This window comes from Notolabrus celidotus, chromosome 15 (assembly GCF_009762535.1).
Source record: "Notolabrus celidotus isolate fNotCel1 chromosome 15, fNotCel1.pri, whole genome shotgun sequence".
Lineage (NCBI taxonomy): Eukaryota > Metazoa > Chordata > Actinopteri > Labriformes > Labridae > Notolabrus > Notolabrus celidotus.
The window spans coordinates 795,189-819,238 of record NC_048286.1 but is presented as its reverse complement, the minus strand read 5'-3'; the positions used below and the strand labels follow the sequence as shown (position 1 = coordinate 819,238).

The following is a 24,050-nucleotide window of genomic DNA, read 5'->3' as shown; positions in this document are numbered from 1 at the left end:
CTTTCCAGACCCAACTCAGTCGAGGCAGATGTCTGTCTAACATGAGTCTGGTTCTGCTCGAGGTTTCTGCCTGTTAAAGGAAGTTTTTCCTCTCCACTGTAACTAGCTAAATACTGCGAGGTGCCATGCTCATGGTGGATTAAGGTGGGGTCAGACTGAGTCTTACCCTGTCTTGGTGTTGGGTCTCTGTTCATAATTTGACATAGAGTGGTCTAGACCTGCTCTGTTTGTAAAAGAGTCTTGAGATAACGTTTGTTGTGATTTGGTGCTATACAAATAAAGATTGATTGATTGATTCAAAAACACTGAACTATCCCTTTAATAACCAGTCAAACTTTAAGTCAGCTCAGACTCACAATAACAGTAAAGAAGAATTTCAGCATCTGAACCTGGGCCTTGATCTGAGCACTAAATAAAGAACTTTTAATGATTGTAAGTTGATCAGGTGTATTTGCCTGTAACAGTCTGTTTCACTGCTGCAGGCCCTAACAATCCTCTAAAGAACTCTAAAACCCAGCATAAAGAGGGTGCAGGTTTAAAGACTGCAGTCCACATCTCTGTTTGAGGTGTCCTAGCCCCGGTGGCTGAAATTTGAGTATCACTCTGATGGTTCTCTTGTGTGTGTTTACCTGTCGTACAGGTGGAGCTGCAAGGAGCATAAGCGGAAACCTTCCAGCGATACATATCTGCCAGACTCACATCAGGATCCAGACCCACATCAAAGTCGTTACTGCAGACAGACAGGCAGACAGGTGAACATGATATTCAGACAGGCCTCTGCACAGCTGTTCACTGATTCATACGAGGGAGGGGTGATTCCAGTGAGTTCTTAAAATGATAATGACTTTGAATCATCTCGTGATATGACAGCGACACATGTATGACTGGCCTACCTCTCTGTGCTGGCGGCCTGGACTGCAGACACCTGCTGCAGCCTCACCAGGACGGCGGAGTGTGTGTCCGAGTGTGTGTCGGGAACAGCAGACGCCGTGTCCACATGTGTGTCAGTGAGTGTGTGTTTGACCGAGTGTGTGTTTGAGTGTGTGAGGGAGTGTGTGTTGGAGTGTGACTGGTTGTGGTGTAGCTCCTCTAGCAGCAGGTAGGGGGCGTCTTCAGGACGAACACTCTGGCTGCCTGTGAGAGGACAGAGGAGGGGAAGCTTCAGGAGACATCTCCATGGTTTACACGTTTCAGAAACTTTCCTGAGGAGAAGATCTTAAAGATATTTAAAACCAAAGTAAGCGAATATCATCCATCAGAGCATCACGACTCCTTCCTCTGAATCCTACCATGACGTTTCAAACGCATGAAAAAGTAATGCAAAGACATCTTCAGTCCAGTTGTACATGCACAGTCTGGATATTTAGATGCTGAACATCTGACCTGGGTACGAGAGCAGCAGAGTGTTGTCTTCAGCAGAGGACGGCTCGTCGATGGAGTTTGAGGAGCTTCCTACATGAGCAGAAAAACAACATGTGATTCTGTACACTGTTCATACATGTAGTGTGTCAGATAACAGGATGGACCCACCACACTGAGACGCCAACTTCTTGCATGTAACACCATACTCCTATGATAAGTAGTATGGGAGGTAGAACCCTCAGTTATCAGGCCCCTCTCCTTTGGATTTAATCTACAAGTAAGGGTCCGGGAGGTAGACACCCTCTCTACTTTTAAGAGTAGGCTTCAAACTTTCCTTTTTGATACAGCATAACTAAGAGCTGGACCAGGCTTGGACCAGCTCTTAGTTATGCTGCTATAGGCTTAGACTGACTGGGACAGGTATCCTGTCTTCCCTTCTGATGAATGGCATTCCTCTTTGTTTTACTGCCCTCTACTGGTCTGGTGGTGTAGTGCATTTACTTTTTTTTCTCCATATGTCACTGGCCTGATTTACACAATCTACCCGGGACTTCAGCCTGCGGTCGAAACGCAGACAACAATGGGGGCACAGGAACCTTTTAGTTTAGGGGAAAGTAGTTCTGGGGGCTGAAAGACCCCGGAACCCTTGGTCGAAATGCACCTCTTGTGACTCAGCCCATGAGACAGAGAACGACCCCACATTCAGCAGACATCATTCCTCATGAATTTATCTCTCGGTCAAAAGCTCCCTGATCTTTGGAAGCACATATGTATTTGATATGTTGTTATGAAAATCAACACTCAAAAACAAACACACAATAATTTATCTTCCATTGATATGAAGAGTTGCCAGCAGAGTGTGTGTTTGTGTGGGTTTTTGTGTGTGTGTCTGTGTGTGTGTGTGTGTGTGTGTGAGTCTGTGTGTGTGTGTGTGTGTGTGTGTGTGTGAGTCTGTGTGAGTCTGTGACATTAGGGGGCAGCATGGGATGGGGAGATGGTTCAGAAAGGTCGGTCTGTGACTCACTGTAACCAGACGGTGCTGGAGGTCCCTGCTCCTCCACGTCATTATGTCTGATCACATGACTGGTGACATCAGCAGGCTTGTAGACCAACATGGCAGCAGGTGGGGGAGGGCTGGGGGTCCTGATCTCCCACACCAAGTCTTCCTCCTCTTCCTCCTCCTCTTCATCTTCCTCCTGCGGCCGGATATCTGATCTGACATCGGCTCCCAGCCGGGAGTTGAGGCTGTGAACGCTGGCTTCGCTGTGATTGGTCGCTGTGAGCTGGTCCTGGTTTAACGTGATGTAGGTGAGGTTAAGGTGGGAGTGGGCGGGGCCTGTGGTGATGTGCTCTGCAGCTGTGATGTCATGAGACGGGACTGTGAACTCGTAGGTGATGTGGGGGAGCTTCCCGTTCAGGTTGTAGTACTGCACAGAGAATATCACAGGTTAGACGCATCGACACTACCTGTGTGTGTGTGTGTGTGTGTCTGTGTGTGTGTGTGTGTGTGTGTGTGTGTGTGTGTGTGTGTGTGTGTGTGTGTGTGTGTCTGTGGGGGAGTGGGTCTGTGTGTGTGTGTGTGTGTGTGTGTGTGTGTGTCTGTGAGTGCATGTGTGTGTGTGTGTGTGTGTGTGTGTGTGTGTGTGTGTGTGTCTGTGTGAGGGGGTCAGTGTGTTTGTGTGCGTGTGAGAGTGTGTGTGTGTTTGTGCGTGCGTGCATCCATGTATGTTTGTGTGTGTGTGTGTGTGTGTGTGTGTGTGTGTGTGTGTGTCTGTGAGTGCATGTGTGTGTGTGTGTGTGTGTGTGTGTGTGTGTGTGTGTGTGTGTGTGTCTGTGTGAGGGGGTCAGTGTGTTTGTGTGCGTGTGAGAGTGTGTGTGTGTTTGTGCGTGCGTGCATCCATGTATGTTTGTGTGTGTGTGTGTGTGTGTGTGTGTGTGTGTGTGTGTGTGTGTGTGTGTGTGTTTGTTTGCGTGTGTGTCTGTGTGTGTTTGCGCGCGTGCATACTATGTTCGTGCGTGTGTGTGCGTGCGTGCATGCGTGCCTGTGTGTGTGTGTTTACCATCACGTTGAGGCCCTGCAGCGTGGGCCCCTGGGCGATGATATACTCCAGCCCGTCAGAGAACACGTTGTTGGGACGTCTGTATTTGAACACGGTTCCTGCCACTCTGAAGTTTTGAGGATTGTCGAACACAGAGTGTCCGTTAAAGAAGAAGTGACCCGCCTCGTCTGACAGAGCTGAGGAGGAGAGGAAAGTAAGGAAGGCAATGCAGACATCTCCATCTGTATGACTACTGTGTGTTGACACAAGGGGACCAGCTTATGTAGAGCCCTGCTCGTGTTACACAGATGTATCAAAACATGTTTGATCATAGAGAGGACGCCACTTTGACCTTAAAGAAGATGTAGCTTCTCACCCAGGATGTTCTCAGTCTTGTGTCTCTCTATGATCTGAATGTCTGATGCTCCAGCTGGGATGTTGGTGATTAACACGTAACCTGAAGACAGAAACACACACTTTTTTACAAAGCCATCATGGTCTACTGTGAACCGACTGAGGGACAGTGGTCATACGGCTCTTTATAACTCAGCTGTGACACCAGACCTCTGTTAAATCTGCACAAGAGGATTCTACACACTGCATCCACCATCACTACGCCTTTCACTTACACACTGCATCCACCATAACTACGCCTTTCCACTTACACACTGCATCCGCCATCACTACGCCTTTCCACTTACACACTGCATCCACCATCACTACGTCTTTCCACTTACAAACTGCATCCACCATCACTACGCCTTTCACTTACACACTGCATCCACCATCACTACGCCTTTCACTTACACACTGCATCCACCATCACTACGCCTTTCCACTTACACACTGTATCAACCATCACTACGCCTTTCCACTTACAAACTGCATCCACCATCACTACGCCTTTCCACTTACACACTGCATCCACCATCACTACGCCTTTCACTTACACACTGCATCCACCATCACTACACCTTTCCACTTACACACTGCATCCACCATCACTACGTCTTTCCACTTACACACTGCATCCACCATCACTACGCCTTTACACTTACAAACTGCATCCACCATCACTACGCCTTTCCACTTACACACTGTATCTAGCATCACTATGCTTGTCTACTTACACACTGCATCCACCATCACTACGTCTTTCCACTTACACACTGCATCCACCATCACTACGCCTTTCCACTTACACACTGCATCCACTATCACTACGCCTTTCCACTTACACACTGCATCAACCATCACTACACCTTTCACTTACACACTGCATCCACTGTCACTCCACCTTTCCACTTACACACTGCATCCACCATCACTACGTCTGTCCACATACACACCACATCCACCATCACTACGCCTTTCACTTACACACTGTATCTAGCATCAGTATGCTTGTCTACTTACACACTGCATCCACCATCACTACGTCTTTCACTTACACACTGCATCCACCATCACTACGCCTTTCCACTTACACACTGCATCCACCATCACTACGCCTTTCCACTTACACACTGCATCCACCATCACTACGCCTTTCACTTACACACTGCATCCACCATCACTACGCCTTTCACTTACACACTGCATCCACCATCACTACGCCTTTCCACTTACAAACTGCATCCACCATCACTACGCCTTTCCACTTACACACTGCATCCACCATCACTACGTCTTTCCACTTACAAACTGCATCCACCATCACTACGCCTTTCCACTTACACACTGCATCCACTGTCACTACGTCTTTCCACTAACACACTGCATCCACCATCACTACGTCTTTCCACTAACACACTGCATCCACCATCACTACGCCTTTCCACTTACACACTGCATCCAGCATCACTACACCTTTCCACTTACACACTGCATTCAGCATCACTACGCCTTTCCACTTACACACTGCATCCACCATCACTACGCCTTTCCACTAACACACTGCATCCACCATCACTACGCCTTTCCACTTACACACTGCATCCACCATCACTACGCCTTTCCACTTACACACTGCATCCAGCATCACTACACCTTTCCACTTACACACTGCATTCAGCATCACTACGCCTTTCCACTTACACACTGCATTCAGCATCACTACGCCTTTCCACTAACACACTGCATCCACTGTCACTACATCTTTCCACTTACACACTGCATCCACCATCACTAAGCCTTTCCACTTACACACTGCATACACCATCACTACGCCTTTTCACTTACACACTGCATCCACTGTCACTACGTCTTTCCACTTACACACTGCATCCACTGTCACTACACCTTTCCACTTACACACTGCATCCACCATCACTACGTCTTTCCACTTACACACTGCATCCACCATCACTACGCCTTTCCACTAACACATTGCATCCACCATCACTACGCCTTTCCACTTACACACTGCATCCACCATCACTACGCCTTTCCACTTACACACTGCATCCACCGTCACTACGCCTTTCCACTTACACACTGCATCCACTGTCACTACACCTTTCCACTTACACACTGCATCCACCATCACTACGTCTTTCCACTTACACACTGCATCCACCATCACTACGCCTTTCCACTTACACACTGCATCCACCGTCACTACGCCTTTCCACTTACACACTGCATCCACTGTCACTACACCTTTCCACTTACACACTGCATCCACCATCACTACGTCTTTCCACTTACACACTGCATCCACCATCACTACGCCTTTCCACTTACACACTGCATCCACCATCACTACGCCTTTCCACTTACACACTGCATCCACTGTCACTACACCTTTCACTTTCACACTGCATCCACCATCACTATGTCTTTCCACTTACACACTGCATCCACCATCACTACGTCTTTCCACTTACACACTGCATCCACTGTCACTACACCTTTCCACTTACACACTGCATCCACCATCACTACGTCTTTCCACTTACACACTGCATCCACCATCACTACGTCTTTCCACTTACACACTGCATCCACCATCACTACGCCTTTCCACTTACACACTGCATCCACTGTCACTACACCTTTCCACTTACACACTGCATCCACCATCACAACGTCATTCCACTTACACAATGCATCCACCATCACTACGCCTTTCCACTTACACACTGCATCCACCATCACTACGTCTTTCCACTTACACACTGCATCCACCATCACTACGTCTTTCCACTTACACACTGCATCCACTGTCACTACGTCTTTCCACTTACACACTGCATCCACCATCACTACGCCTTTCCACTTACACACTGCATCCACCGTCACTACGTCTTTCCACTTACACACTGCATCCACCATCACTACGCCTTTCCACTTACACACTGCATCCACTGTCACTACACCTTTCCACTTACACACTGCATCCACCATCACTACGTCTGTCCACTTACACACTGCATCCACCATCATTACACCTTTCACTTACACACTGCATCCACTGTCACTACGCCTTTCCACTTACACACTGCATCCAGTCACTACACCTTTCCACTTACACACTGCATCCACCATCACTACGCCTTTCCACTTACACAATGCATCCACCATCACTACGCCTTTCCACTTACACACTGCATCCACCATCACTACGCCTTTCCACTTACACAATGCATCCACCATCACTACGCCTTTCCACTTACACACTGCATCCACCATCACTACGCCTTTCCACTTACACACTGCATCCACCATCACTACGCCTTTCCACTTACACACTGCATCCACCATCACTACGCCTTTCCACTTACACAATGCATCCACCATAACTACACCTCTGTACTAACATCCCGTCTAGAAATGACCTCTTTATTACACAACTCACCACTTTAATGGAAGCAGCTTTTAGTCATGGTTGTCTTCTTGTTTTCTTTATGTTGTCTGCTCTGATAGAGGATGATTATTACTTTCTGTGTCTTTCTCAGAGCCGAGGGCGGGGATCACATGCACCAAAGAGTCCAAGGCCATGAGTTGGATCAGCAACAAGTGTGTGGAGGACTTTCCCTCTGCACAGGTGCATCTCAATAAATTAAAACCTGTTCATTATTAAATGTATTTTAATATATTCTAAACTAAAGTGTGTCACTGCGTCTAGTTCAGCACACAGCGCGAGGGAGTGATGAAGATCCAGCCTGTTTGATGTTTTTGTATGAGTGTGAAGAAAATCAACAACAGAAAACTGAATTCATTTACAGTGGATATAAAAAGTCCCCCCCCCCCCCCCCCCCCCCACTGTTAAAATGGCAGGTTTTGTGTAAAAAAATCAGACCAAGATAAATCATGTCAGAACTTTTTCCACCTTTAATGTGACCTATAACCACATCCCCAGGTACAAGAGGGTGTGTACACTTCTGCAACCACATTAATTTAGTTATTTAGTTTTTGTTCTTCCCCCTAAAAGATTTTAATTTTGTTTTCAGTTGAATTGTTCATGTTATAGGTCACATTAAAGGTGGAAAAAGTTCTGACATGATTTATCTTGGTCTTATTTATTTACATCACAAAACCTGGCATTTTAACAGGGGGGTGGAGACTTTTGATATCCACTGTACCTCACATTTGTCCATGTATGTGTGTGTGTGTGTGTGTGTGTGTGTGTGTGTGTGTGTGTGTGTGTGTGTGTGTGTGTGTTACCTAACTGTGTGAGTGCCTTCCTGTATGATCCAGACACACGTTGGCATGAAGTCCCGTTCCCTCCACACACTCCACATCTGTCCACTGTCTTACTGCTGTACAGCTGTCCGTCACAGCCCACAGGCTGCAGGAGGAGAGGAAGAGGAGCATGATAACATCAGCAACACATTGAAACTGAATAAACCGCATGACGCTGAGTAGCTGTAACCGTTACAGAAGACAAGTTCTCATTGATTTACCTGACATATTCCCTCGATACACACCCCTCGGTGTTTGGTGTCTCTGCAGAAGGTACCATCGTGGGCAGGGACCAGCAGCTGGCGCTCACCCCCGATGGTTGTACACTGCAGGTCACATGGCTTATTGGAGATGCTGATGTAATCAGCTGCACAGGAAATGACACATTTCAAAACCATATTTTCTCCATTGACATCACAGTATAGGATTTCTGAGGGCTGAAGTCTTTAAATTGAATTAGTTACATGTGGTTATCATTTAGGGTTGCACAAACGCAAAGCTGCACACGAGTGAGCTCAGTGTTTCACTCTCTCTGTACGATTCTCTCTGTCATCAGAGTGACTCTGCAACTCTCCACTTTCACTCCTTCAATGTAGGACAACATGCATGCTTTAAATGTTTGTATCTGGACCAGGAAGGACACAGACAGGTGAGGGATTGGAGGGCAGTTTACCTGGGTAAAGAGGTATCCACTGGAAGTGTCGTCTTCCAAAAGCCTTGGAGTTGAACTGGGAACACTGGTGCTGTTTGAAGCTCTCACTGGGGCTGGGACAGGGCTGGAAACACAACACACACATGTTAAATCACAACCTCCAGTTAACCTCTGTGTTTTTATGTCAAGGCTTCAACACATCAAGACTGGAGCCTGACCTGGTTTGGACAGAGCTGGTACTTCTTAGGAGCGCCGACACAGAAGGAGCTGTTCACGTTCTGCGTGGTGGAGAGCCTGAGACAGAGACGGGACACAGTGTCACATATATGAAAATTTGGTAAAGGTTTTATGATTAGTGCCCTGTTACACATGCTGTATATTAAAACAGTGAATACTCAAAGGAGAGAAAATAAGGTAAATAGGATCTCAGGGTGTTCATTAAAATAACAGAGACATTTTACACAAAACTTCATTGTGGCATAACACAGCATATAAATAGGGGGAAAACATTTTACTGGGTAGATTGGGTGAGACTTGGAATTGTTTACATTGGTGATTTATTTGAGGGAGATCAGCTCATGTCTTTTGAACAACTAAAGGAGAAGTTCACCCTCCTTTTTTGAACCAACCAATTGTAAATATGTTGAGTGAACATAAAGTATTGACGTTACTTATTTGCAATGTTTTGGTCCGACTTAATTTTAAATGGTACAATACCTCTAATTAACAAAACTAAAGTAAGTTCAATCCATACATTGTCTTGACTGCTTGTCCTGCTTATCCTGGGGGGCCTATAGACAATCCAAGCTGACTTTGTGTGGAAGGCAGGGTATTCCCTGGACAGGTTGCTAACCTATCACAGGGCAAACATGACAGATTCACGCACACACTCACTCCTACGGGCCATGTAGAGTGATCAGTTAACCTGGGGAGCATGTTTTTGGAGTGTGGGAGAAAGCTGGAGAGAATGTAACATGCAAACTCCACACAGAAAGGAACCTGCCTGACCGGGGACTTGAACCCAGAACCTTCTTGCTGTTAGGGCAACAGTGCCACCTACTGCACCACCGTGCAGCCCATGTGGTCAATCATCAGAAATGATTTGAACTGTGAGACAAACCTTTTTATCATGTGAAAATAAACTCTGAAATAGTGATTATTGGGGCGCTGGTGGCCTAGTGGTCTAAAGGCTGATTTATACTTCTGCGTCGCCCCTACGCAGCAGGGGCTGACGCGGACATGAGCCCCACATACTTGTGCGTCGGTGTGTCTGTGTCGCGCAGTAATTCTCCGCCGAAACGCTTGAGGGCAGTGTGGTCTCTCTGATAGCCGGTCTCCTACTTCCGGCCCGCTACGATCTCTGTTTACTTTTCCACAGAGATTCAGAGCGTGTTCTGTTAATCTACAGCTGATACATGTTGCTGTTTATCATACAGACATGATTACATGAAGAATAGAGAGGAGGAGATGAAATACACGGCCGATGTGTGGCCGATGTCCGGGATCCCGGAAGTGCTGTGAATGCGGGAAAGACAAAGCCGTCGAGCGGACCAATCACAGAGCTTGCGGTCCGCGTCGGCTCTACGCGGAGTTACATTTTGGAGGAGGTGCACGTCAGCTACGTGCGTAGGCCTCTGCGTAGGTACGGGAGCTACGCAGACCTACGGCGTAGGCTACGCCGTCAGTTCGACGCAGAAGTATAAATCAGCCTTAAGTGTCCCACGTATAGAGGCTATAGTCCTAGTCGCAGAGGTCGCCAATTTGACTCCTGAACGGTTGACCATTTCCTGCATGTCTTCCCCCACTCTCTACTCTCCTCGTTTCCTGTCTCTCTTCAGCTGTCCTGTCAATAAAGGCGAAAAGCCCAAAAATAAACTCTGAAATAGTAATTATTGAGAAAATCAGACATTTTTGACGTATCAAGAATGTTTACATTTGGCAGTTTAAACGTGCCGACTTAGTTTACCCCCAGTTGGTGTCAAGTTTGGAAAAAGACCAAAAAAAAGACTGGCTTTGTTGGAATAGAACTCTATTCCCCAGAGAAGGCAAACAATGACAAACAGAAAATATGGATCTTGACTTGGTAGCCTTTAAAATAAGTGCTTACTGGTTAAGACATTACTCCACTGTAGATGTCACATGTTACTGCCACCTTCTGCTCTGGAGAGTAGGGCTGAACGATTTTGGAAAATAATCTAATTGCGATTATTTTCCTTAATATTGCGATTTAGTATACGATTATTTTTTCAAGGTCCTCTTCATGTATTTTTCAACAAACACAAGTAATAAATCAATCTGTATTCTAATAAACAATATCAGATTTATTATACACAAACTGTTCTTTCTCATAGGCTAGACTTCTGTTAAGATAAAGGCAAATTAAGCATTAATATGAAAGATGGTTTATTTATCTACTTCAGTTACAGTTGTAAACTTACTGAATCCTTTGACTTGCAGTCTTGTAAGTGTTCAACACAACTAATTAACAAAATTCTGCCTAACAAGTGTTTGAAGTTTAAAGCATGTTTGGATGTGAACCAGTTGACTGAAGGTGTTGCTCACAGAGGAGACGTTCAGCTGGGGGCTGCGGCTGAGTGACAGGTCTCTTTTTTCTCCGCTGTCGGACTGATTCTGAACCGGTTGCGCTCCTGACTGACACCTGACCACGTAAACATGCTAATTTTTCTCAATAAATGAAGTTAAGGTGTTAACTTAGATTCGGGAGCAGGACCACGCCTAAACCACACCCTCAATCACCTGACAAGCCTTCTTAAACGTAGCCAGCCTACTCCAACTGCTTGTCCGTGATTCTTCAACCCACCCTCCCTCACCTTACTCTACTGCACTTAACCTATTTTCTTGTCCTCTCCTACTCATCTCGTGCTCGCTCCTTCTATGCCCTGTCTACTTCCAGGTACAACCTGGGTCAAGATCAGCTCCGGCAGATAACGCTGAGACGGAACCCCCATCCTGAGTCTCCTTCTGCTGGGCACACTACACACAACTAATTCATTAAATGTTCAACTTATATCCTTGTGTGGCGTGGTCCTCGCTAGTGAAGAACCAGTAGACAGAAAACTGGACACTGTGAGTCTTAAATATGATTCAGTTCAGTTGTCCTGTTGCAGTAAATCCACATGTTGTCTGGGTCTTCACTGATTCTGCGTCTGTGGAGATTATTTATAAGCCTGTTCCACATGTTGATATTCAGCGTGTTGATTATTTTGTACGCCTCAATATGATCGGTTCTTCTGCTGAGGTCATTTTTAACAAAACAACAAATCAAAACTTAGCGTGGCTTAAGTTGTTTTCTTCATCCCCCGCTCACACGTGTCTCGTTCTTCAGAGTTTTTTTTGCCGTTGGCAAATCAGCTGAAAGGCGCATTACGGCCACCTACTGCATGCATGTCACGTAAGGCTGCGTCTGTGTACAGGAAACTTTTTTTTTTTTTTAATCGCAGCCTTTGCGATTTGATAATTGCATTCTATTACATCACGATGTCGGTTTGAATTTGATTAATCGTTCAGCCCTACTGGAGAGGTATTGCAGATGGGATTCCTGCCTAAACCCTTTAGGTTGTGTGGACATAAAACAATCTTGTAGTTTTAAAGGTGACATATCATGCAAAATGGACTTTTTAATGGTTCTCTACCTGAAATATGTTTCCCTGGCATGTCTACAAACCCCCCGAGAATGAAAAAAATCCATTCTGCCCCTGTTCTGATTTCTCCACCTTTCTGTAAATGTGTGTGAAACAAGCCGTTTCAGACTTCAGTGTTTTTGTTACGTCACAACAATATCCGGTCTGTCACGGAGTCAGAGCTCGGAGCTTGTTCAGCCCATAGACTGTATAAAATACAACTCAACCCCTCCTCTGTTTTTCATTCCCTGCTCACATGTGTGCTAACAAGGAGCTTAGGAGGGAGGCATGCTAGTTGTAGGCTGTCTTAATAAACACAAAGGTCGGTTTTACTCCCCACGTCTGCAGATTTGAAGATCTAGTGGATGATTTTTTTTTTGTCATGGATAAGTGCTAGCGCTAGTTAGCATAGCCACATAGCTACATGTTCGTAGCTGTAGCTGTAGCTGTAGCTGTGTACCAAGACACACGTCGACATACTGACAAATAAAACAACAAGAAACACAGAATCTGTGACCAATCCTTCAGAAAGGTCCTGCTGCCTTTCTGGCAGAAGTCGGTTTTACTCCCCACGTCTGCAGATTTGAAGATCTAGTGGATGATTTTTATTTATCATGGATAAGTGCTAGCGCTAGTTAGCATAGCCACATAGCTACATGTTCGTAGCTGTGTACCAAGACACACGTCTACATACTGATAAATAAAACAACAAGAAACACTAAATCTGTGACCAATCCTTCAGAAAGGTCCTGCTGCAGGCGCCTCTCCGTCAGGATCAGATTCTGGATCAGATTCAGAGGGTTGAAGTAACGTGATCTCTGAGCAGCCGTGTATATTCAGCCAACATGTAAACATTAGATCAACATGCTGGAGAGCCGAGGCACATCCACTTCCTGAGGGGGCGTGGTCAGAGGGAAAACAGACTGTTCTGATGAGGACTGAAGAAGAGGACTTTTCAGGCAGACCAAAATCTGATTTCAAAGTGTTTTTTTGAGAATAAACTTTAAAGACATGTTTTGGGGACCTCTTAGACCAATATATATTGATGAAAAAAGCGTGATATGTCCCCTTTAAGGATTTTGCATGTCATGTTAAAACTACATGAATTAAAAATGTTTAACCACTAAACATGAATGAATATAATTGAAGCTACATGTTGTACTTATGTTGAACACCCATGTTACTCTTTTTGAGTGCACATTTTGGACTCATGCCCTAAGATAGATCTCCTATGGTCCAACATTGTTTCTTTCATTAGCACAGTCACGTCCTCTGCATTGGTACCAGGACCCTGCTCTGCCTATCGGGCATAATACCTAGGGGATAAGGGCTGAATGCCCACCAGATCTAATGGTGCAGGATAGCACTCCTCACTGGCTGCAGGAAAATGCTGCGGCACACAGGAGAAGTCTCAGTAAAGGAATGGTTTGACAAAATGGCTAAAATCCCCCCTATGAAAGACTAAGTTATAAACTGATAGATATGGAAGAGGTCTATGTAAAAACATGGGGCCCTATTACAGAGATAACCTGAAATACTAGAGTTACACCCTTAACCTACCTATGTTATATTTCTTTAGGTGTCAAGTGTAGTCTGAGGAGGTGTTTAGTACAGAGTGATGTATTACCTAATTGACAACATATGATTTAGAGCAGGGGTTCCCAAACTGTTCAGCCCGTGACCCCCAAAATAAAGGTGCCGAAGACTCGTGACCCTCACTGTCCCTCAAAGTGATTTAATGTGTCTTCATTTAGCTGGTCTGCAGAAAATGACCCTACCTATATGAGCATCCTTTATGAATTAATCTGCTGCTACTGATGCTTTTGATAATTAACTGTTCACTAACCCTAAACTTAGGAGTCATCTGGAGAAAAGAAAGGCAGAAAACTCATTACACTTTCTATTTTCAAGGTTTTATTTCAAATTTAGCTACTATTTATGTTGATATTTTTTACTACAATGGGTAAAATGTGATATTTTCAGATAACTTAAAAAAAAAAATAATAATCTGGAAGGCATCTCACGACCCCCCATTTGGGTCTTGCGATCCCCCAGGGGGTCCTGACCCACACTTTGGGAACCCCTGGTTTAGAGTATATATTTAGCATCTACATACCCACAAAGTTGATATATGGATACTTGTGTAAGTAGTGAATGTATGAACAGGCCGTATGATATGTTGCTCTGTCCCCGCTGTGCTCCCACTGTCTTTGTTTCAGGTTCATGTTTTGTTCTGTTTACAGAATGTTATGTCATCCTATTGGTCCCATATGTATGTATGTTTGGTTGTTAAAAAAAGAGAAAAACTTAATAAAAAGAAAATAATAATCAAAAATAAGTCTGTGAGGGGTGAAGGCATCGTGGAGTCTGAATTCAATCCTGGCTGCAGAGTTCTGGACGAGCTGAAGGATTTGCCTCTCCTTCATCTCAGCCATTTTTATTTTTCAGAGGTGTAAACAGTGATTCAGCCACATTCAGCGCTCATAATGAAAAGTGAGTTTGTCTCTGTAATGAGTAGCCAGACAGCTGCCACAGTGAGCAAACAGTACTTAAACACACGTCTCAGACACTCAGCCTGCTCCTTTACAGCGCCTCAGACTGACTGATGTTCTGTTTGACCTTCAGTGCCAAACTCCCCTTTCCATGAGCCGTGCAGGACATGTTAAAACTTCAGCGGGCCCTTACTCCACTTCTCAAAATGAGATTCTCCTCTTTACTTTACATTCATATCTTCCAATCCACATGCTTTCTGTATTTCCTTTTTTAATATCAAGGTCTGTGTCTGAGCAAACTCTTTGCCCCTCCGGCAGCAAACAGCTGTTTACAGAAAGGAAACCCTCGAGCTGCGTCAGATCCTCACGGACATAAACAGTACTCAGTACTCCGGGACCGGGAATGACGCTGAAAGAACCTTCTCTAAACAAATATCTCCCTTCAGATCGCTGCGCATCGTCACAGTCACTGACACTACCTCTGTGAGTAGCCTTAGTAATACACACACTCCTGTTACCTGTTGCCACTGAGGGACCTTTATAGAAGACATGACATGACACAGTGATCTCCACTACAGAGTAATGTCTGTTTTTAATGCAGTGACTTCCATTACAGAGTCATGTCTGTTTTTAATGCAGTGACTTCCATTACAGAGTCATGTCTGTTTTTAATGCAGTGACTTCCACTACAGAGTCATGTCTGTTTTTAATGCAGTGACTTCCACTACAGAGTCATGTCTGTTTTTAATGCAGTGACTTCCACTACAGAGTCATGGCTGTTTTAATGCAGTGACTTCCACTACAGAGTCATGTCTGTTTTTAATGCAGTGACTTCCACTACAGAGTCATGTCTGTTTTTAATGCAGAGACTTCCACTACAGAGTCATGTCTGTTTTTAATGCAGTGATTTCCACTACAGTCATGTCTGTTTTTAATGCAGTGATTTCCACTACAGAGTCATGTCTGTTTTTAATGCAGTGATTTCCACTACAGAGTCATGTCTGTTTTTAATGCAGTGATTTCCACTACAGAGTCATGTCTGTTTTTAATGCAGTGATTTCCACTACAGAGTCATGTCTGTTTTTAATGCAGTGACTTCCATTACAGAGTCATGTCTGTTTTTAATGCAGTGACTTCCACTACAGAGTCATGTCTGTTTTTAATGCAGTGACTTCCACTACAGAGTCATGTCTGTTTTTAATGCAGTGACTTCCACTACAGAGTCATGTCTGTTTTAATGCAGTGACTTCCACTACAGAGTCATGTCTGTTTTAATGCAGTGACTTCCACTACAGAGTCATGTCTGTTTTTAATGCAGTGACTTCCACTACAGAGTCATGTCTGTTTTTAATGCAGTGACTTCCACTACAGAGTCATGTCTGTTTTAATGCAGTGACTTCCACTACAGAGTCATGTCTGTTTTTAATGCAGTGACTTCCACTACAGAGTCATGTCTGTTTTTAATGCAGTGACTTCCACTACAGAGTCATGTCTGTTTTTAATGCAGTGACTTCCACTACAGAGTCATGTCTGTTTTAATGCAGTGACTTCCACTACAGAGTCATGTCTGTTTTTAATGCAGTGACTTCCACTACAGAGTCATGTCTGTTTTTAATGCAGTGATTTCCACTACATAGTCATGTCTGTTTTTAATGCAGTGACTTCCACTACAGAGTCATGTCTGTTTTTAATGCAGTGACTTCCACTTCAGAGTCATGGCTGTTTTTAATTCAGTAACTTCCACTACGGAGTCATGTCTGTTTTTAATGCAGTGATTTCCACTACAGAGTCATGTCTGTTTTTAATGCAGTGACTTCCACTTCAGAGTCATGTCTGTTTTTAATGCAGTGACTTCCATTACAGAGTCATGTCTGTTTTTAATGCAGTGACTTCCACTACAGAGTCATGTCTGTTTTTAATGCAGTGACTTCCACTACAGAGTCATGTCTGTTTTTAATGCAGTGACTTCCACTACAGAGTCATGTCTGTGTTTAATGCAGTGACTTCCACTACAGAGTCATGTCTGTTTTTAATGCAGTGACTTCCACTACAGAGTCATGTCTGTTTTTAATGCAGTGACTTCCACTTCAGAGTCATGTCTGTGTTTAATGCAGTGACTTCCACTACAGAGTCATGTCTATTTTTAATAAAGTGATTTCCACTACATAGTCATGTCTGTTTTTAATGCAGTGACTTCCACTACAGAGTCATGTCTGTGTTTAATGCAGTGACTTCCATTACAGAGTCATGTCTGTTTTTAATGCAGTGACTTCCACTACAGAATCATGTCTGTTTTTATTGCAGTGACTTCCACTACAGTCATGTCTATTTTTAATGCAGTGACTTCCACTACAGAGTCATGGCTGTTTTTAATGCAGTGACTTCCACTACAGAGTCATGTCTGTTTTTATTGCAGTGACTTCCACTACAGTCATGTCTATTTTTAATGCAGTGACTTCCACTACAGAGTCATGGCTGTTTTTAATGCAGTGACTTCAACTACAGAGTCATGGCTGTTTTTAATGCAGTGACTTCCACTACAGAGTCATGTCTGTTTTAATGCAGTGACTTCCACTACAGGGTCATGTCTGTTTTTAATGCAGTGACTTCCACTACAGAGTCATGTCTGTTTTTAATGCAGTGACTTCCACTACAGAGTCATGTCTGTTTTTAATGCAATGACTTCTACTACAGAGTCATGTCTGTTTTTAATGCAGTGACTTCCACTACAGAGTCATGTCTGTTTTTAATGCAGTGACTTCCACTACAGAGTCATGTCTGTTTTTAATGCAGTGACTTCCACTACAGAGTCATGTCTGTTTTAATGCAGTGACTTCCACTACAGAGTCATGTCTGTTTTTAATGCAGTGACTTCCACTACAGAGTCATGTCTGTTTTAATGCAGTGACTTCCACTACAGAGTCATGTCTGTTTTAATGCAGTGACTTCCACTACAGAGTCATGTCTGTTTTAATGCAGTGACTTCCACTACAGAGTCATGTCTGTTTTTAATGCAGTGACTTCCACTACAGAGTCATGTCTGTTTTTAAGATGATCTTTGTCCCCACATGTTGTCAGATCAACATGTCAGATTTTTAAGAAAGCCCTCTGCTCTCTTGAGTCACTGCAGAACTCCAACATGGAGTTAATGCATCTGTCTTTCATTACCATGTTACCCCCCACCCCCTGACACACACACACACACACACACACACACACACACACACACACACACACACACACACACACACACACACACACACACACACACACACACACACACACACACACACACACACCTCGCATGTCTATTTCTGCCTCCTTTCTCAGTCCATCCTCCTGCTCTGTTTAGACGGAGAAGAAGGAGACAGCAGGAGGAGGTGAGCGGGAGGTCACTATGTGAGAGTGTCATGTCTAATTGGTAGAAGGTGATGAGGGCAAGACAGCAGAGGAAGGGGAGAGAGGCGAACGCGGTAGGGAGGAAGAGGGGGAGAGGAGTGAGGAAAGGAAGTGGAGGGGAGAAAAAAAGGTAAGAAATGAAAAGAGGAGTAGAAGAAGCAGACATTGGGGGGGGGAACACTGGGAACGTGGGAGGAGGGGGAAGGCAGAGGCCAAAAGTGAGGGCAGGGTGGTGTTAATCATGGGTGACAGAAACTTCCGCAGGTCTGACAGGGAGAGGTCAAAGGTAACAAGATGGCTACAAACACGCTTAACCTAACAGCTCTGTGTGCACGGCTGTGTCTCTCCTGTTTGGTTGTTCTCTGGCCTCCAGGAAACAGTCTTGACCTGAGGGCGCTCCACTCACTGCTGCAGCTTAGGAGCTGTTTTTAGTGCAGCTCTCATTTTCACAGAGTATGTGCCTGCAGTCACCTTAAAGACCCGAAATGGGGAATGATCATTCATATTTATACAATTATCAAAACTCCTTAATAATCCAAGTCCTAATTCCACGATCTAAGAGACAAGAATAGATTTGAACAGAGCTAGCATTGCTTTAATCAATGACATTTTTACTTCCCTTCACCTACAACAAAGTCTGCGTGCATTACGATGAATGCACAGGATGATTTCTCAAAGCAGTCAAAGATGCAGCATGTTGGTTTCCCTCAGTGCACTGTGCTGATGTGCTTGGTCATGGAGGTTGTGTTCCCTCCTTGCAAGAAATAATTTTTCTACTTGAACAGCATTTCATAAAATGTAGCTGAACTTTGACCTCCTCACATATTCAGTAGGTGTGCAGCGTTTCATCTACTACATCGATGTATTGATTTATATTCCTATGATCCGACTACATGGATCTGTGCTCGGCAAGTTGGCCTTCTGGACGACATACATGGATCTAACATCCTTTTAAAAGGTAATAAATCGATTGTATCCATACTAGGAAATAACACATTGGAATTGAAGCACAGCAGACTTTATAGGGATGTGTTTTTTTTACACTTTTAATGATAAAGACGTTAAACGTCACTCAATTCAGGCGGCCTGTCTGTGATGTCATCGCCAAGCGCCAGCAGACAACAAAACATAGCATGGTGGATGGCAGAGGAGAAGCCAGAGAGCGAGGAATGATCAAACCACCGTTGTGGTCCAGTGTGTGAAAACACTTTGGCTTTTGCAAAGACGGAGATGTTCTAAATAAGTCTCTCACTGTTTGTAGGATATGTAAAGGTCAAGTAAAGTTACCACGGCAACACCACAAATCTATCCAACCACCTACTAAGGCGCCATGGGATTCCACACAACGCCGACCGTCCAGGCACCTCTTGCAGTGTTCCCGCTGCCTCATTGCATACCTGATTCCCTTACAAGAAACAACAGGAGTCTAGGACTGTCCAGTATCAAGGGATGTATCTCACAGTCACACTGGTTGAATTTTGGCTAAAAAGTTACTGAATCGTTTCAGATCGTATCATTCTAAATGAACCGTCCTGTAATCGTATAAACAACCATGAATCATGATACAAATCAAATCGTTGCTAAAAAGAATCATCACACCCCTAATATTCAGTCAGTGAAGGCTGGCTATTCAAATTGGTTCAAACTTTATCAGCACTTTGTTGTGCCCGAGTAAGCTGGTTTCAGAAACGTGACTCAACTCAACGTTGCATCATAGGACCCACGAGACTCAACGGCAGCATCATGAAGCTCAAACCAAGCGACAACTTACAGCAGAAGTGAAGCCAGTTCTCAAGTGTTAAAAACTGCAGTTCCTAGAGTGTCCACTTGAGGCTGGCTGCAGAAACACCAAAAACCACATACACACCCATTCAAAGAGACGATCTTTACAGCAGAAATAAACATGTTTACAGCCTGGTTCAAAAACAGTTTTGATCTGGACAGCTCATTTCTTGATCAGCACACACTGTATGGGGGGAGTTTCATAACTCAGCAATTTAGAAGATATTAAGATTATGAGTTTTCCATGAAGAGAGGCACAGCTGACTTGATTGACACACAGGGACACTGTAGCTGTTAGCGAGGAGGCTAAAGGCCCACCTCTTTACGTCACGCTAGCTTGTTAGATAGTTTCGGCTTCAAAACAGCGCTTCAGGAACAGAGTGGTGACGTCACAGAGACTACGTCCATGTATTATACAGTCTATAGCTCAAACATGACTAATGTTTGAATATTCAGTTTTGAAAAATGTGACACCAAATCCTTACCACCCCAGGTTCTGATCCTAATCCCTATTCATTTAAAACAATTCTGATTTAACCAGATAATACCCGTTGAGATCAAGACCTCTTTCTCAAGGGTGACCTGGCCAAGAGGTCAGCAGCACACGTCATAATAAATATTACACGGTACTGAACAGATTACAGACAATAAGATCAAAAACACACAATGATTCTAAAGGTGCAACTAGTTCATCAACAAAGTGCAAGTTGAGATCACAGATGACAGTTTTAGAAACACATACAGTGTTCAGTAGTCTCATGCTGTCTGTCTTTAAAGATGGAGACAAAGGCTTGGAGTGACATGATCGATCCTAAACCTTCTGGAGTTCATTCCACGCAGAGAGGGCAGCAAAACTGAGCGCTGTTTACATAACTTTCATAACTCGGTACGAACACGGGGAACATACAGTTTGAAAACATCACAACAACATGAGGCTTAATGGCTTTAAGTTCTTTGAAGATACGTACATAAATAAGACGAAACTAAGGAACCGTCATGTGTCAAAGAGCTCGCGGTGCCCTCTCACCCATCCAGAACACTAGGCTCCTGGTGTTGCTCATGGTGCTTAAAGTCTCTCAAAGTAGTACAGGAGGTAGAGCCTTCAGTTATCAGGCCCTCTTCTTTGGGACCATGTACCAGTCAGGGTCCAGGAGGCAGACACCCTCTCTACTTTTAAGAGCAGGCTGGCTCAGACTTGGACCAGCCACAGGGTACAGTATGTAAGGGAAAGTTAGACAGGGGTTTTGCCAAATAGAGTCCAGACAGGGTAAGACCCGCATCAGGGTCCTGTCCACTTTTAAGCGTCAATAGCAGTTTATATACATATATATACATATATTTTAGGGGAAAGGAAGTGTGGGGAGCAGAGAGCGGGGGAAGACATGCAGCAAATAGCTGAGGCTAGGAGCCGATGGGGCTTGCGCTTAAACCTCTAGGCCAACAGAGCCCCGTTAATAACATTTCCAATTTGGACTTGGCGACTGAGTTCTGGACCTCGCTGACATTCAAAGCTGGTTACAGCCTCCATGATCAGGGCCTGTATGCACCTCCGGCCTTTACACAAAGGGGACCATTAGTCTTAACGTGCCGTTATGGAACGGCCCATTTGGCCGTAGCGTTAGCCGCATGCACGACTGCAATGGACTTTCATGGCACAATTAACTAATTGCGCCATGAAAGCGAGGCTGGTGCAAAACGTCTTATGTCCAGGGAACCTCCTGGAAAACCCTGATCCAACATATTCAAACTGCAGATGCCCACTACACATAAACACCAATAAACATGGCGAGCGGTACCGCTGTGACTGAGAGAGCATCAACAAAAATAAATGGACATTTCATTACAAGAATCTAGAATGAACAAACAGCTGTTATCAGCAAGTCAATCCTCAAAGAGAACAAACAAGGAGAAAGGGAAAGTTTGGCTTTATCAGAATCAGAATCAGAAATATTTTATTTATTCCAGGGGTGGGAAATTCAGTCATTACAGTTGCTCTATGCACAATAAGTTAGACAGATACAATAACAAACTGTGATGATCTTGAACCGGGTAAATGTGTGTGGTGTTTCTGAGCGAACAGTAGAGGACCTACAAAATAAAATCAGCTACATTTGGCATGAACAACAGAGTTGAATTGCGTAGGAACAGCCTATCAGGTGAGGTAATCCTGCTGTTAGCACATGTAATGGTGGGGTCTACCTCCATTAAATGTAATGCTTTGTTGGGGTGTTAACCTGACTCATGCAGACCGCTAATCCATTTCTTTTCACCATTAGTACAAACGGCCCGTTTTCATCGCTAAGGCTGGACGTGCATACGGACCTTGGACACAGGGAAACAAAGCCCTCATCAAACTGGACTGCTAACGTTTGAAGAGCATCAGTACCTTCAGATAAACACAAACAACCAACATAGCTCACTGCTGTCAATTCAAGCTCAACACTTACACTTGAATAAGTACTTGGAGAGGAACAGTAGCATCCAGTGGACATCCAGATATTACCCTGATTTCATTCAACAGCTTTTAACAGCCCTTCTTCTCAAATGTTTTTATGGATTTCCCAATTCCCAGATTTATGAATTATTTTTGCAACAACGCAGAAAAGGCCTGTACAGCCTGCAACAACAATAACAACAGTTATATCTTTGCACTAATGTGTGTTTGCAGTTTGACAGCACAGCAAGAGCAAAGCAGTGATGGTGTAACACATACAAACTCTCACACACACACACACACACACACACACACACACACACACACACACACTGTCCTGCAGTCCACACACAGACTACACACTCCTATTCTTCTGAACCTGTGATAAGGAACGATATACGAACGCTCGTTCTGCCTTAACCAGCTACTAAAAGAGGCTCCTTACGCACTTCTAGGGATGTACATTTTAAGTGTTTTCTGTGATCGATTTTTGGAAATGTTAACGATCAATTATCGATTAATCAATATAAAAAAAAACAAAATTATTCTCATTTCAAAAACAAGGCCAAATACGTTTTTTCCCTAATTGATATTTTCCACAGCAACAAAATGTATATAACTGAAGGTATTGAATACGGGTACATGTTTAACACTGATTATCAACAATCAGGCTCATAGAAATATTCTCTGTGGGCATAGTCTTATAAAGTGAAGGCTCATAATACTAACAGAAAAGAACTTCAGACTCACAGAGTCCAGTTTTCTGTCTACTCGTTCTTATTGAGTAAAATAATCATGTGTATTCAATCAGGTGTCAGCCAGGAGAGCAACCGGGCGGGTCATAATCATCAGTGTCAGAGAAGCCCAGACGGCTCTGATGTTGCTGCTCTGCAAACATAGCGTACTAGCAATTCCCACCAGTCTGTTGGCTTTGTATCTAAAGGTGGAAGTGTCCTGTTTAAAGTTGTCAACCTTTGTGTCCGTGTCGTTGTTGGCAGCAGTTGCGTATTGATCCTCTTTAAAAAGCGCTCGTGGAGACATGACGCACAGCTGCAGCCGCCAGCTGAGCGTCTCCACTGTGCGCAACACCTTTAACAGCTGATTCACATCCAAACATGCTTTAAACTTAAAACCCCTCCCTGATAGCTGAACCAAATATGAGACCACATGATGTTTGTTCCACGTGACAGAAAATTGGAAACAAAAATGAGTGTTTCGAGCAATTTCTTTACAATCAATTAATCCATAATCGATTCATTGTGTGCATCCCTACTCCCTACACCCTTTTATTCAACAAGCAGAAAGTAAAAAAGAAAACACAACACTGTTCACAAACACTCAGCACAAATCAAACTCACATCCAGATTTAAAGAGGACGACCAAGACAATTATTCAACTAGTCTGATACTGACTGGAACATCACTTATTGGTTCTTCTTTTGTGACCAGCTTTGATTTAACACGGCTCTTTTAAACCAAACATCTTACTTCAAGTCAGACTGAGGATTAAGTTTGAATGTGTAGTAACTGTAGTGACTTGGTAAAAGAGTTTGCTTCACTGTTT

General features: G+C 44.1%; 1 protein-coding gene across 2 annotated transcripts in view; it reads right to left on the bottom strand.

Annotated features, from left to right (window-relative positions):
* si:ch211-267e7.3 (ADAMTS-like protein 2) overlaps positions 1–24,050 on the bottom strand; it is a 51,076-nt gene that overhangs the window by 7,766 nt on the left and 19,260 nt on the right. For both annotated transcript variants that reach the window (XM_034702422.1, XM_034702423.1), the window contains exons 4-13: positions 8,958–9,033; positions 8,761–8,863; positions 8,309–8,454; positions 8,070–8,193; positions 3,778–3,858; positions 3,423–3,598; positions 2,387–2,789; positions 1,384–1,452; positions 894–1,134; positions 630–730 (exon numbers count right to left, since the gene is read on the bottom strand). In XM_034702422.1, coding sequence (XP_034558313.1) covers positions 630–730; positions 894–1,134; positions 1,384–1,452; positions 2,387–2,789; positions 3,423–3,598; positions 3,778–3,858; positions 8,070–8,193; positions 8,309–8,454; positions 8,761–8,863; positions 8,958–9,033 — 1,520 coding nt within the window. The remainder of the gene's footprint in view (positions 1–629; positions 731–893; positions 1,135–1,383; positions 1,453–2,386; positions 2,790–3,422; positions 3,599–3,777; positions 3,859–8,069; positions 8,194–8,308; positions 8,455–8,760; positions 8,864–8,957; positions 9,034–24,050) is intronic.